The sequence below is a fragment of the Solanum lycopersicum genome, chromosome 6, assembly GCF_036512215.1.
Source record: "Solanum lycopersicum chromosome 6, SLM_r2.1".
Classification (NCBI taxonomy): Eukaryota; Viridiplantae; Streptophyta; class Magnoliopsida; order Solanales; family Solanaceae; genus Solanum; species Solanum lycopersicum.
In genome coordinates, this window is record NC_090805.1 from 3,608,703 (window position 1) to 3,623,245 (window position 14,543).

The following is a 14,543-nucleotide window of genomic DNA, read 5'->3' on the forward strand; positions in this document are numbered from 1 at the left end:
TAAACATATTTAAAAAAAATTATTTTTTTTAATCGGAGGAAGTATGATTTGAATTTATATCTATTACAAATGAAAGCAAATATATTAAATGAAAAAAAAAAGATTAAGGTGATGTATCCAATATCTTTTAAATTTGAATTATGAATTATATGCTTTTCATCACAAAATGAACATAAATTTTATTATATTTTATGTTTGATAAATAGAATATATGTATCACTTTCATAGATTATCTTATATTATCGTACTTTCTTATTGAAAATATCATAAACTTTAAATTTTATGTTTGATAAAATGAAGGTCAATTTTAAAGAAATTAAATAATTGATAAAATAATTTCATATTATTAAGTCATATTTTTGAAATTAACAAAATATATTTTGTTTTTCAAAATTCAAAATAAATATGATCAGTCTGCTAGACAATAAAGGTAAGTTGTCTTTTTTTTTTTTTTTTTAAAGAATAGTAAAATTAAAAAGTATATTTGAACCTGAGAAAAATAAAAAAAAATTAAGGAGTAATTGAATAGAAGTTGAAACTTAATGTACTATTATGAAGTTTCAACAAATTATGTGGAGTCATCTTCTCCAAGTCAAATTTTTTCTCTGATAGATCTCAAATTCTTCAGTTCTGCCATTGAAGTAGTTGTGGAGCTTAAGTAACTGATATTGAATTCGTGAAGACCAAAAAAATGGGTGTAGATGATGAAGTACCGATTGACGATAAAGCGAAGAGAATGAGAGATCTATTATCGAGCTTTTACTCTCCAGATCCTAATTCTACTTCAGTTCCGCCTAATACTTCTTCCAGATTTGCAACTTTGGATACCATTAACACTACTGCCTTCGATGCCGATCAGTACATGAATTTACTTGTATGTTCTCTCATTTACTTGCTCGGTACTTCATTTTGTTGTAGATTGATTTTGAATTAGTTTTAGTCTGGTTTATAAATCCTTTTTAGCAATTTAAGCTGTTATTTGGCCGATTTTGAAGTTGCAACTTGAAAAGTTGAGTTTTTGAAGTGGTGATTGGGCATCCATTTTACTCGGAAAGAACTAGCTGAATTTTTTCCCCAAGACTGATATTCAGGATTTGATACAAAATCTATGGCTAAATGCTAGCTTGGAATATGGCTATCCTGATTTTTTTTTTTAATTAATAAAACAATTATTTTATTGAATTCTGTAGTTCCATGGAAGTGTGTATATGTTCACTACAAAATTAAAAGAATTTAGGACTTGTTGCATATAGTGTTATTGGACTCTGGTTATGTATATTTATATATGTCCATCTACTTTGTTTTGGATATGGTTTGGAGTGTGATTCAGTACCTATACCCACACGTGATTTCATATCTATGGGCGAATTCCTAGTGGTGGATCGGATGTACTGATCCTGTGATTCTTGGTTAGACTTAATCATTTCATTTATGAAAGATTTTGTGTTGTTCAAATAATGAAAGTATACCAATGGTTCTACACGTACAACCTTGCTTATGAGAACTTATATAAGAGTTATTACGAAGAGTTGCAATTGTCTAAGAGTGTTATTAAAGGTTCTACATCCTAGAGTGTACCACTTGTTGAGTGCTTACAGGTCTTGTTCTTCTTTGGATTACATATGTTTGTTTCTCCCTTGATGGGTACCCCATGTCTAAAGATCGAAATTTATAACTTAAGTTTGTGAAAAGATTGTGCTGTGAAAAGGAAATCTTTATAAGACCTGTGATGGTTGGTTGAAGTTCACTTCTGGTTGTAGCCGATATCAATTCAGAATGTTATCTAGGTTATGCGAGAAAAGATTTGTCACGATGTTGTGTTCTGGTCTAATGGATTTCACTTTAAGTTGAGTTCATGGGTTAGTCTGTGGCGTAATAATCACTCCTAATTTGTAGATATTCCAAACTTTGAATCAAAAATTCAGTTCTAGTAGTTGATCGTGATGGAATGGTCTTACGGTGGAGCTAACTTTGAGAGATGACAACGATTGGTAGGTCATGACTTAGAACTTTTGATCATGTTGGTTAATAACCCTTCTTCTTCCTTATATTCAGGGATGGACATGGTTTTAGTTGTGGATAATGTAATGACTGGCAAGGTCATTTTTGAAACTTTTATAAAATTAATATTTTACCCTTGCCAATATATGCCCCGAGTAATTTTAGATAGTCATTTAAGTTGATTAGCAAATCTTAAACTATTCTTTTAACTATAGTTAATTAGTTGAAGGATATTTATTAAATAATTTATTTTAAACCCTAAACCTTTGGACCCACTATTTCACAAAATAAGCTAATAGATTTTTTCACTTTCAATACCTATTTTATTTAGAAAAGAAAATAGAGGGGAGCAGAAAACTAACCTGCAAGCGACGCGAATACGGATGAAAGGAGGAAAAACTGTCTTAGAAAGATGTTCTTTCGATTTGATGGGGTTCGTATTTAAATGATGGTTGAAGGAGGACTAAGAAAATGGTATTAAGAGGATGTGTGAGTTTAGAAAGGTTCAGGTGTTTGATCATCTATCTTACTTTGTGAAGTAATGCTTTTGTAAGGATGGAGGAGTAATAGATGATAATTTGATTTTGGACATGGAACATAACTGTTTGATTGTTAATGAACAATGGAGTAACATTACGAACCATATTTATCTTTTCCGTCCAAGCTTTACCTGTTGGTCTTCAGGAAATTCCATGTTCAACTAAGCAAGTGACATAATGGGCTTATTGCTTATGCAAATTTCTGTTGCATCGAAGTCTCAAAGATATCAGCTTTTTCTTTGTTCTTCTTCAAAAACCAGAAATTGAATCCCCCATTTACAAGCTTGCAATAATGGCTTAATTTCTTAGCTTCCCAACTTATGGAGGTGAAGAAAAGATTCTCCTTTGGTAAAACACCTGTTAGAGTTATTAGCTTCAAGGCCTGGAGGGTTCTTGCAGCTTCTTCATCTATGTGCACATCAAATATCATTCTCCACTAAAGTAACTGGAGCCTATCCCTACCCCTTAACTGCAGTGGATGACAGAATGTACAGTACTGTGAGTACGAGACTGATCCACTAGCAGGAAAGGAGAGAAGTGCATAGTACTTAACTACGCCAAATTCGGCGAAGCTCATTTGTGGAAGCTAAACAAAGAAAGGCTTCATAGGTACTCTTAGGTGTTTCCCCAACCTAACACAGGCAAATCCTTTTACCATTTACATGTTTTAGGTACCATTGAAAAAGAAAGAATGCTAAAAATGTGAATGTGGTTGCTCCTTCAGTTTAATTTACAAATTTCTACCAAGTTAATCTTGACTTCCCTGTTTTCCTATTTCCTAATCTATTTAAATTGACGTTTATAGCATCATCAATAAACATGGCAAGGCAATACGTAAAAACTAGGATAAATCTGGATTGCTCACTCTTCTTTGTTTGGATCGACGTCTTTGGAAAGAGAAAATAAAATGTTTTGAACATATACAGACAACTTTATGACATATTTTTTGGCTGATGTAGTGAAATGTTGTTATAAGAACATATAATATAACATAACATTAAAAATCGGTTCCAAAAACTAACTTGGCTGCTATAGTGAAATGTTGTTGTGGAGGATGACCAGTATATAGAGAGGCCTGACTGTAGTAATTAACTCTTACAGCCTTACGAGAAAATGTTCGGATATTCTTTTTTCCTTGAGCAGGCAGCACTATGTTTCTAGTTTTAAAGATCTACTCAACTTTTTGAGCTATTTGGAGCTGAAACTGTAATTTATTTTCTTGGTAAATAGAAACTGTAAAGCTTTTGATTAGAACAGTCAACTATTTTGCATTTGTATGAATAAAATTATTACCTTTTAAAAGAAAGATAAATTGTTAACAATCATGAAGATATACTACAACTTAAGGTTCTTTTAGCACCAAATAGCAATACCTGAGATACTACATTGGTAGTTCGGATTTTGGATGTAAACACATAGTAACTACGGTATAAATATTGAACCCCACCCTGTTTAATGGGGTAATGGCTTGTATTGATATGCGGCGAACAAATTTTTGGTGACGTTTTTATTTTGTAATTTCACCAGAAGCCTAAAAGAATTCAAGAAGAGACATAAAATTTCCATAGCAGTTTAATCCTTGTAACTGGAAGAAAAGAAAAGGAAAATGAGTTGTCATACTTTCAGTCAGCAGTCTCTTGCAATAGAATCAATCAGTATTCCTTGTAGAATATGCTTCCCCATTTACCTCAGCCTACCCAAGTCAGAGGAGCAAACTTTGACACAGTGGCCGTGTTGGTTTGTCTTTGAGTAAGGTGTCTTCAGTAAAACTTCTGTATTGCGAACTTTTGTACTTATCAGAGAGGTCTTTACTTAATCTGTTGCGTGCCCAAGGAGTAAGCTGACCCTTAATCATGCCATCTTTTCTAGTCGTGGAAAAAATATATATGACTTTTGATTCATTTGTCTGGGACGAATGTCATATATTTCATCAAACATACAGGTGCAGAAGTCCAATTTGGAAGGTATGCTTCAGAGGCATGTCGAAATGGCTGCTGAGATAAAGAATCTCGATACTGACCTGCAAATGCTGGTATATGAAAATTACAACAAGTTCGTAAGTGCCACAGACACAATTAAAAGGTAAACCATGTTCTAGAAAGTTGTTTCGAACCCATTCCATCCCTTGAGAGACAAACATTAAGGGGTACAGTTGCAACTTAACTCTTTGTAGGTTGAGTTTTTTAGTACTTATAGCATGTTTCACGGGTCCTCAATTTCACTGTTAGAGGTTTCTTAAACTAATTGTGCTTGGCTGCATCTTATATGTTGAATCAGGACTAACTGGGTTTTATCTTGTCATGTTCTCATTTGGCATAATAAAGAGCTCACCTATATGATTACCTTCCCAGGATGAAAAACAATATTGTTGGCATGGAGACAAGTATGGAGCAGCTTCTTGAAAAGGTTTGCTTATTTCTTTTTTCCCTTTTACTTGTTTAAGGAATTTTGAACTTTTTTTGGGTTATAATCACGACCTAAGCAGCAAAACACTGAAAGATGTGTATCAAGAATTAGATTTTCTTCAATTATTGGCAGATAATCTGTTACGATTCCCAAAATAATTATTTGCAGATAATGTCCGTGCAATCTAAAAGTGATGGGGTCAATACTTTTCTTTTTGAGAAGAGGGAACACATAGAGAAATTGCATAGGACCCGTAATCTTCTACGCAAAATTCAGGTACTAAAGTCAGGTGTTAAGCTCTTGCAATGTTTTACGCAATTGGGAAATGTGTCTTTTCTTATTAAGTAATGAAGTTACTAACTGTGGGTTCTTATAACAACCGTTACAACTAAGTTGTTAGTGATGAGGATAGAGGAATAAGCATTTCCTTTATACGCCCGATATTTTGAGCTGGTTGACTTTTGATTGTTTATGATTTAACCAAGGGAAATACTTGTAAAAAAACAATTAAGCAAAGGAAAACAAGACGCTCATTCGGCAGTGAAACAGATTTATCCAGATATTAATTAAAAATGGCATCATCTATTACATCCAGTACAAGCTGCCTGAACTCATTATTCATGGGGTATATGTAAAATTGTTTTTAGGGAGGAGGAGGAATTATAATACAACATACCCAGTGAAATCCCACAATTGGGGTCTGGGGAGGAAGGAATTATCCATTCCATATTTTAGCCACTGGATCTTTAGAGCTCTTAATAGTTCACATGATTAAATGGTCAAAAAAGAATTGGTGAAGTTGTAAATAAATGCTAATTGTCAATTGAAAAAAGTAATATGCATTTTTACCTTCGCAGTCTTATAGACTTCTTGTTCAGGTTCATCATGTAACTTTCTTTTACGACAAAGATAAAATGCAACTTTATGTTGTATATTGCTATCAATTGTATATGAGTTGGTTTCTAGTTTTGTGTGAGTTACATGGATTTCATTTTCTGTGGAAAAGAGCAGTTCATATATGATCTACCCGCTAGGTTAGCAAAGTGTATCAAATCAGAAGCCTATGCTGATGCTGTGAAATACTACACTGGAGCCATGCCCATTTTCAAGGTTTGTGTATAGTGATATTTGTTCCACTGTTTTTCCTGTTTGTATGATGTAAATGCACGTCAAAGTCTCATCTTTAAGGTCAGCACTTTTTCATCACCAGGCATATGGAGACTCTTCGTTCCAGGATTGCAAAAGAGCCTCAGAGGAAGCAATTGCTGTTATTACAACGCACTTGCAGGTTTCTCCTTTTTTCGAGTTAGCAATTACTTTGTTGAGAGAGGCCATAGTTGGTTGAGGTACTTAAACAGAATTAGATATTTTGTTAAGATGGAAGGAAAGGGAGGAGAGAAGACGAAGAATAAAGAAAGAGTTTTGAAACTTGTGGTCTTCAACAAGCCATAGACATTTGTGCAACTATAAATCATCTAATTAAGGGTAAATGAGAGGTTTGAAGTTAAATTGTTTTTAAAATAGAAAGGTGCCATTCTTTTTGCGACAAACTAAAAAGTAAAGCGTGTCACACAAAAATGGGATAGACGGGAGCGGGGGGGGGGGGGGGGGGAGGAGTTGTTGATTTTGTGTTTGAGTTGTCCAGCGTTACTTTTCCATTCTAAACATCCCAGCAAAGTTTCATTTATCCCTATGAACCATTTAGATCTCTGCCATGCTGTGGAGTGTTTTGATCTGCCCTCTCTCTAAGGGCTAGTTTTGAAGGAGTTGGGGAAAAGAGGAATCTGAATACAAATTTTGCAGAAACTGGTTCAAGCCATTTTGGGTTTCTATCAAGAATTTGGCAAAAATGATCGTTTGAGCTTTCATATTACTTTTTCTTTGGTTACAGGGAAAGGTATTTTCAGATTCTGAATCAATACAAGCCAGGGCTGAAGCTGTTATGCTCCTTAAGCAGTTAAATTTTCCGGTTTGTATCACCCCTCTTTTTCTGCTTCTATATATGAGCATTTCTATCACTTGTTGTGCATGGTTCTATTTATCCTTGAATGTTAGAACGGAGCTTTAATTTCATAAGAATTTTAGTCTGCTTTAGTTTAAATAAAATATGTACTAAATGCACTGCTTAGCTTCTAGTTGTTTTCTCAGCCCTGTGAAGAGTGAAGATGAGTATGTCGATGGTCTCAATTTTATCCATGCCTTGCTCGGCAGTAGCTAGTAAAATTGCTCCATTTTGTTGAAAGTTTAATCCAATGTGAATTAATTGCACAATGGGTTAACTTGATAAATTATATCACTTGTGTAAGAACGGCTGGGAAGGGGTGTGGGTAAGCGACGTCTGAAATACATATTAAGATGACTTTCGTATATTTTGGATAGCCATATACTAAGATCCTCTTACTGTTTGTCTTAAAAATATGTGCCTTTAATAACTTAAAATATTTTTGGTTTTTTAAAAGGATTATGATAAACTTCCTATTATAATAACATAGACATAAGCTATGTTACTAGGACTCTTAAAAAATGTCGCTGCACCCATGTCAGATCCTCCAAAATAAACTACTTTTGGAGGATACGACATGCACCTGACGAGAATTTTGAAGAGTTTGAGGAACATAAGACATAGGTACCTTATGTCCCCTGAATTATCATCAAAACCCTACGGTTGCCAGTCCCTCTGAATGAAAATCAGCTTCTTTTGTCTAATATGCCTCTTCAATTTTATCCTTTTCTTTTCTCAAGTGGAGAATTGAAAATGTTAAGGATGTGTTTTTACGTAGTGCAATGGTAAATGTGGTCATTTTTGTATGCTTATAGAGCCAAAAGGATATGGTAGTTTGTTGGTAACTAAAATTATTTCTATGCCAGTATCATGGTATGGATTATTCATCGCATGCTTGTCGAAATAACTTCCCTCAAGATGAAAAGAAAAATATATGATGTAAAGAGGAAACCCACGGCCTCATATTCTTTGGATATCATTGTAAGAATAACTGTATATGTTCGAGTGTAGTTTGTAAATACTATAAATGACTGAAACAAAAATTCATGTGTTTATTGGTGCAATCAACATTACTGATGCTTCTATTGTCTTCCTCTTGTATGTTGATCTTCTTTTTTTTTAAAAAAATGGTAGCATCTTGTATTAAAATCAAAAATGCTGCAAAGCCATAATTATAAAGAGTGTGAGCAAAAACTAACATGTTGATCTTTGAATGCATATATTTTATGCAGGTTGATAATTTGAAGGTGCAACTATTTGAAAAGTTAGAACAGTTCCTTGTGGATCTCCATCTGGAATCTAAGGAACTACCCCCTGCTTCAGTAGATCAAGGAAATCTTCCTGAATCAGCTACTTCTGCTGCTCATGAGGTGTGTTAAAGCAAGGTCATTACTCATGCTTTGAAGTTGGAATCTTAGGCTACAATGTGAACACCAAAGAGAGATGAGAAAGAAGCAAGGGGAAGAAACAAGAAGGATAAAGAGAGAAGAATGTGAGGGAGAGACGGAAGACAGGGAGAGGAGAAACAGGGAGACGATTGTGGAATAGATAGAATGACTAAGACAGAAGAAGAGGGAGAAAGAAGGGAGAATGGAGAGAGTCGGGAGTGAAAGAAGTTTCAATATAAAATTTGGTTTGTCTAATGTTTTTCAAAATAAAGTATGTGAAGATCCTAGTGTAGCATGGGGCTTTTAATTAAGGGAGACTTTTACAACAACAATATCCTGTGTCATACCACATGTGGGGTAAGGGAGGCTTTTAGTTATAAAAAAAGGGAATAAGGATAACTAAAACTAAGGATAGGGATAGGGATGTGAATAATGACAATGATGTTTTTGGTTAAATACATTAATAACACTATTTCCTTTACTTTTTTTTAAAGATGAGTACCCCTCCCAACCTTGCAAAGAGGTGGAAATTATCACTACAAAAAGGGTGTGAATGATACTTGAGAAAAGAAACTAACCATAATTAAAGTTCAATGAATTGCATACAATATCACTTCGCTGAGATATTTGTTATGCGACATTCTAGTTCCCCGCACTTAGCTTAATACAAGATGGTGAAACCAAAAGGACACATATTCGGGATCTTAAGTATGCTTCTGGAGTTCCTTTCTGGATTGAATTGTATGGTTGATTTATTCATTTTCTCTCCTTCTGAGCACTAATTGTATTTACATTAATGTTTCCTATTCATGACTTAGGCTTCTATTCGTGAATTTTCCGAGGCTGTCCGTGCTTATCGAGTTATTTTCCATGATTCAGAACAGCAACTTTCCAGACTTGCTCAGAACATACCTAAAATGTGCGCACTTCTTATTCACCACATCCCTTTCTTGGTGAATCTGATTTTTTTTTTCTCATTATCATTTGTGCTTAATATTTTTGCACCTGTGATTACTACCAAATTCAGGCACTTTGAATCCACCCAGCAGCACATCAAGAAACAACTTGCTTCTTCTGATCTTGTTGCCATGTTAAGTAAGTTTAATGACCATTCACCTCATGGACATTGAAAAATGGGCTTCTATTTTATTTTGCTTATTCAACTTTAATTTTGCATTTTCAACTGCATCTCCTTAACTCCTTTATTTGGACTTCGTTTTCTTATTTACCTTATGTTCAATATGACTGATTGTTTTGTTTAGTTTCAGTCTTGCTTGTTCATTAAGCTTTCTTCTGCTTTCCAAAATCTCAAGTTTACTATTTCTATAACCATGCTTTTCATGGATAACACTTGTGTTGGAACACTGTAATGATGACTGATTGTATCTTATGGCACTCATATTTCATCAGGGATTATTTGGACTGACGTGCTTCTCATGGATGGAGTGTTGCCTGAGGCTGGTCTGCGTGATATTACCATGGAGGTTGCATATAAAAGACATTTAGCTCTTATTAGTCTGTAATGCTCGATTGTCATTGATGTACTGACTCTGTCATTTCAGGCTGCTCATGTTGCCGTTAAACAGTACGTTGCTAGCAGATTTAGCCATCTTCTACTTGATATTTCAGGTTTGTACTGTTAAATCAAAATAATAGATAACATGTAAATTAAAAATGAAAAAAGAAGAAGATACAGTAGCAATACAAAAAGATATGTAACAGATTAGTTAAGAGATATAAAGATATCTCTAAGGAGGATGTGCAAACCAACAAACCTCTGATTTTCATCAACTGAAAAAGAAAAAAAAGAACCTATTCTTTCTCAAAAATAAATTAAATAAAAAGAATTTACCGATTCCCGGAAATTGAAATGCAGAACCAGCTTTCTGTCCCTTTTTCACGAAGAACCTACTCTATCTGCCTAAAAGGTAAGATTCTTCAAAGAACAGCTCAAAATGGGTCCAACTTATCTTTTGTCTTTAAAAGGAAATAAAACTGAAATATTTGTACATTTCGCTCCATGTAAGATCCAAAGCTCAGTGTATAGTCCATATTAACTTTCTTATATTTTTCTCAATACAAATGAGTAACCTTGAGAAAAATAAACTCTTTATATCAATACAATGACCTTAATATTGAAACCACATATGTTGCACGAGTTCTAATGCATTTTGATCTTGGCTATTTTTTGTTCTTTTGAATTGTCAGGTGCTGTCGTCAAAGTGGGTAATCAAATGGAGGGTATTGAAGAAAAAAATTCTTTGCAGGCCATCCTTGAGGCCAGTAAAAAGGCAGTAGTGCAAGGCAGTATGGATGTCTTACAGGTAAAATAAGCTGTGGCGGAATTATTCAAAGTTCTTACTTATCCTTATGTCAAATAATTCTTGTATTTGTTCAAACCTACTAAAGTTATTAGTATTACTTTACTAGTTATGTACTGTCCCCCTCAAGATTTAGACTTCATCGGAGGGTGGGACGGGTGATTTTTAAAGTTGATGGTACATGTTGATCAATTCTACTTCTGCCCTTACGGTGTTTAGCTTCAGTGTTAGAGCCTACTTGGACATCAATTACGAAATCTACATGATATAGAAGTAACAGACTGAAGAGTTCTTATGAGTATAGGTGGAGAAACCCTTCGGGGTGACCCAGTTGTTTGAGCTTGGGACTTCCATGTTGGAGGTCTCAAGTTCGAAACCCCTTGCCAGCGAAAGTAAGGGGTTTGCCTTCTGGGTCGAGCTCGTCACACCAGGCTTGCCTAGTGCGGGTTACCTCTCCTATGTGGCTTGCGAGCTATTGCATGGGAGCGGTGGTGTTACCCTGTGCACACCCAAAGGGTAGCGGCTGCGGGTTTCCCTTGTCATTAAAAAAAAATATAGGTGGAGAACTTCCAATAAGTAAAATCCATTTCCATGTGAGTAATTTACTTGCGAATAGTTCTATGGAATGCAATAATAATATGATGATGCTTTTACAAATTTGCACTGGTATTAAATTATTGAAATGCGTCTATGCTCTCTGTGGTCTTTGCACAAGACGTCAATACAATTGATCTCAAGTAATTGACAGATAGTTTTAACTATTAACTAGGCCAAAACAACTACCTGAATTATAACTCAACTAGACAAAAACTAGCTCCCTGTATCAAAGATAAATAGACTTGCTTCCTGTATCACAAGGAACCTACCTTCTAAAAGAAAAGATGAAGCTATAAAATCACGATTACAGGTACTTAATTCCTAGTGAATTCTGTTCTGAGTTGCACCTTTGCTTTGATTTCTTGTATGACAGGATTTCCGTCAACTTCTTGATGAAAACTTGGAACTGCTTTCTAAGTTGAGAGATTTGGTTATTGACTGGGTACAAGAAGGATTTCAGGACTTCTTCAGGAAACTTAATGATCATTTTTTCTTACTTTCTGGAAAGAAAAATCCAGCCGGTCAAGATCTAAGCTTTCATGAGGGAATACAGAGAGACAAAATACTTCCTGGGCTTGTTCTTGTGCTCGTTCAACTCTCTGTTTTTGTTGAGCAAAATGCCATTCCCAGAATTACCGAGGTTAGTGGTGGCCTAGCAGTTATAGCCAGTATAATTTTATGTTCTGCCCCATTTAATTGGCACTTCTTAACTTTTCAAATCTTTCAGGAAATTGCCTCATCTTTCTCTGGTGGTGGGTCTCGGGGCTATGAAAATGGTCCAGCTTTTGTTCCTGCAGAAATTTGTCGCACCTTCAGAGCAGCTGGTGAAAAATTCTTGCAGCATGTATGTTATTTATATTCTGAGCATCTTCTTTCTCTTACAGATGCCCAACACTATTATTCTTTTCCAGTGACTGGCTTAACTACAGAATCTGAATTATTTTGCTTAACTACTGAGAGTTTAATGTCTCCGCCATGGTTAGTCTTCTATTGCTAACAAGTTCGTATGTTGTTTCTTTAAGAAACATACAGCAATTTAATGGTAGATGTCTAGAGCTACTGAAGTTTACTGTGTAAAATCTTCTATTGGGAGAAAAGTGGTTATGCAGTATGCAAAAGCTATAGGTAACACTTGTATAAGGGGATCCCAGATCATGTAAGCAAATTCACTGTCTTAGTGCTTGGTTGTTGTTATTTGTTAAATCCTTACATGTCTAAAAAAAATAAGCTATATGATTTTTTATTTTTTTTGTGAACTACTTTTCATCTGGTGAATGAATTATAGCACATTTTGGAAGAAGTAACATTTTTCTATAATTATATCTAGTAGAACTGCTGAATGTAATTTTTGTTAGTCGGTAGGCCATAAAGATGTTTTTCTTGTATCTAAATGATTTCATACGCTTTCCCAATTCTTGCTTTTGAAGGTTCTTGATGATGTGCTATATGGATTGCTTGCTTATCTATGTAGCATCTTTCACTGTTTCAATTTTCAAATCATCTTCTTAGCTTGATTACAGTTTTATAAATGAAACATGAAATTTGTTGATTCTTTTGTTACCTTCTTTAGTAGAGTATGAAATCAAAATTCTGATTCTCTTCATCTCCATTTATTCTCAGTATATTAACATGAGAACTCAGAAGATATCATTTGTCTTGAATAAAAGGTTTACAACGCCAAATTGGGTCAAGGTAAGCTTAACACATAATGAGGTAGGAGTATTTACCCAAGAGCAGAAATGTGATGGTTTGTGCTAATTCGTCTTACCTTTTCCTGTTTGTACAGCATAAAGAGCCCAGAGAAGTTCATATGTTTGTTGATCTGCTTCTTCAAGAGGTAATTTTGGCTTTATCTTCTTTTCCTGTTATAAGAACGGGAAGTTAATGTGCGGTGTGGGCGAAAACTATCCCCTCATTGTAATATGTAATTGGATACATGACAAGAATTAACATTTTCTTTTTTATCTTATTGCCAGCTAGATAGTATCATTAAAGAAGTAAAGAATATGTTGCCTGAAGGGATCCAGCGTAAGCATCGCCGTTCTGACAGCAGTGGGAGCACCATTTCCTCCCGTAGTAATCCATTAAGAGATGACAGAATGGTACGGTCAAATACCCAGCAGGCGAGAAGTCAACTCCTTGAGTCCCATTTGGCGAAATTGTTTAAGCAGAAGATGGAAATTTTCACAAAAGTTGAACATACACAGGTTGGGTGCTAGTGTTTGTCACTTGGTAAACTTCATTTGTCTGGAAGAACAATGGTTAAGAATGTCCTTGATTTTGCAGGACTCAGTAATAACTACTATCGTGAAACTTTGCTTGAAGAGTTTACAAGAATTTGTCCGACTTCAGACTTTTAACCGTAGTGGATTTCAACAAATTCAGCTGGACATCCATTTTCTTAAAACTACTCTGAAGGACACTGCCGATGATGAAGCTGCTGTTGATTTTTTGCTTGATGAGGTAAAGACATAATGCCTACATATCTTCTTTACAGCTACTATGTCGAAGGAACCTTTGGCTAGTGTCTCCTCTTCAGTGACACTTCCTTTTGTGCAGTATGAAAGTTCTCAAAGGGTCCATTACACTGCTGTTTATTTGCTGGAAACTGTACATATCGATAGAGTTGTTGCTTCAACTGTTCTTTTGTCTAACAAGAGATTAAATGAACTTTATCTTCTTGAACGAACAGGTAATTGTTGCTGCTGCTGAGCGATGTCTTGATCCAATTCCTCTGGAACCTTCTATCCTGGACAGGCTTACCCAAGCAAAGCTGGCAAAGGCTCGGGAGCAGAGTCCTACCTCATAACAATTATGGTGGCGTTGTGACCATTGAGCTTGCCATGATCTGAAAACGTTCACGAGATGCTGGCTTACATGCCAAGTACTATATCGGAAATATCAGATCCATGAAAACCTTCTGTAAGGTGTGTATATAACCATTATCCATCTCCGGCTACCATTTCCTAAACGACTTTCAGTTTCCCTCCGAGTACCTTCAGTTTTCCCAAATCCTGAAGAGGTATTGTTTTGCTGGAAACTAAAGGGGAAACGAAAAACTCTTGTATTGAAACTAGACAGTTGAGTGTAATGAATGTTGTTTCCTCCCCCTTTGTGTTAATATATAATGACATCTTCTAATATTTGCTACTCCTTCCGTTTTGATTTGTTTGTTTGATTTTGACTTCATTCGAAGTTTGAGAAAGTAAACAAAACTTTTGAATCTTATGATTTTATACATGTCACGTCAAAACTTGAAATTAGAAAAAGGAGAGTAACATGATTAAAT

At 35.0% G+C, this 14,543-nt stretch overlaps 1 protein-coding gene across 1 annotated transcript; it reads left to right on the plus strand.

Moving 5' to 3' along the window:
* The first annotated feature begins 432 nt into the window (after window positions 1–432).
* LOC101266728 (vacuolar protein sorting-associated protein 51 homolog) lies at window positions 433–14,397 on the plus strand. The gene is made up of 20 exons (XM_004240522.5): window positions 433–874; window positions 4,483–4,622; window positions 4,892–4,946; window positions 5,115–5,222; window positions 5,958–6,056; window positions 6,157–6,234; window positions 6,838–6,915; window positions 8,181–8,318; window positions 9,155–9,255; window positions 9,364–9,431; window positions 9,747–9,820; window positions 9,899–9,965; window positions 10,545–10,660; window positions 11,628–11,894; window positions 11,982–12,098; window positions 12,875–12,946; window positions 13,041–13,091; window positions 13,231–13,461; window positions 13,541–13,717; window positions 13,947–14,397. The coding sequence occupies exons 1-20, from the start codon at window positions 692–694 to the stop codon at window positions 14,061–14,063; spliced, it is 2,337 nt and encodes a 778-aa protein (XP_004240570.1). The 5' UTR covers window positions 433–691; the 3' UTR covers window positions 14,064–14,397.
* The last annotated feature ends 146 nt before the right edge of the window (window positions 14,398–14,543 follow it).

Bases quoted from the DNA above. Each gene is read 5' to 3' on its own strand.
- LOC101266728 (XM_004240522.5), top strand. From the start codon at position 692: ATGGGTGTAGATGATGAAGTACCGATTGACGATAAAGCGAAGAGAATG. The intron at 6,057-6,156 runs GTTTGTGTATAG...TTTCATCACCAG, and splicing joins GAGCCATGCCCATTTTCAAG to GCATATGGAGACTCTTCGTT. The intron at 9,432-9,746 runs GTAAGTTTAATG...ATATTTCATCAG, and splicing joins TGATCTTGTTGCCATGTTAA to GGATTATTTGGACTGACGTG.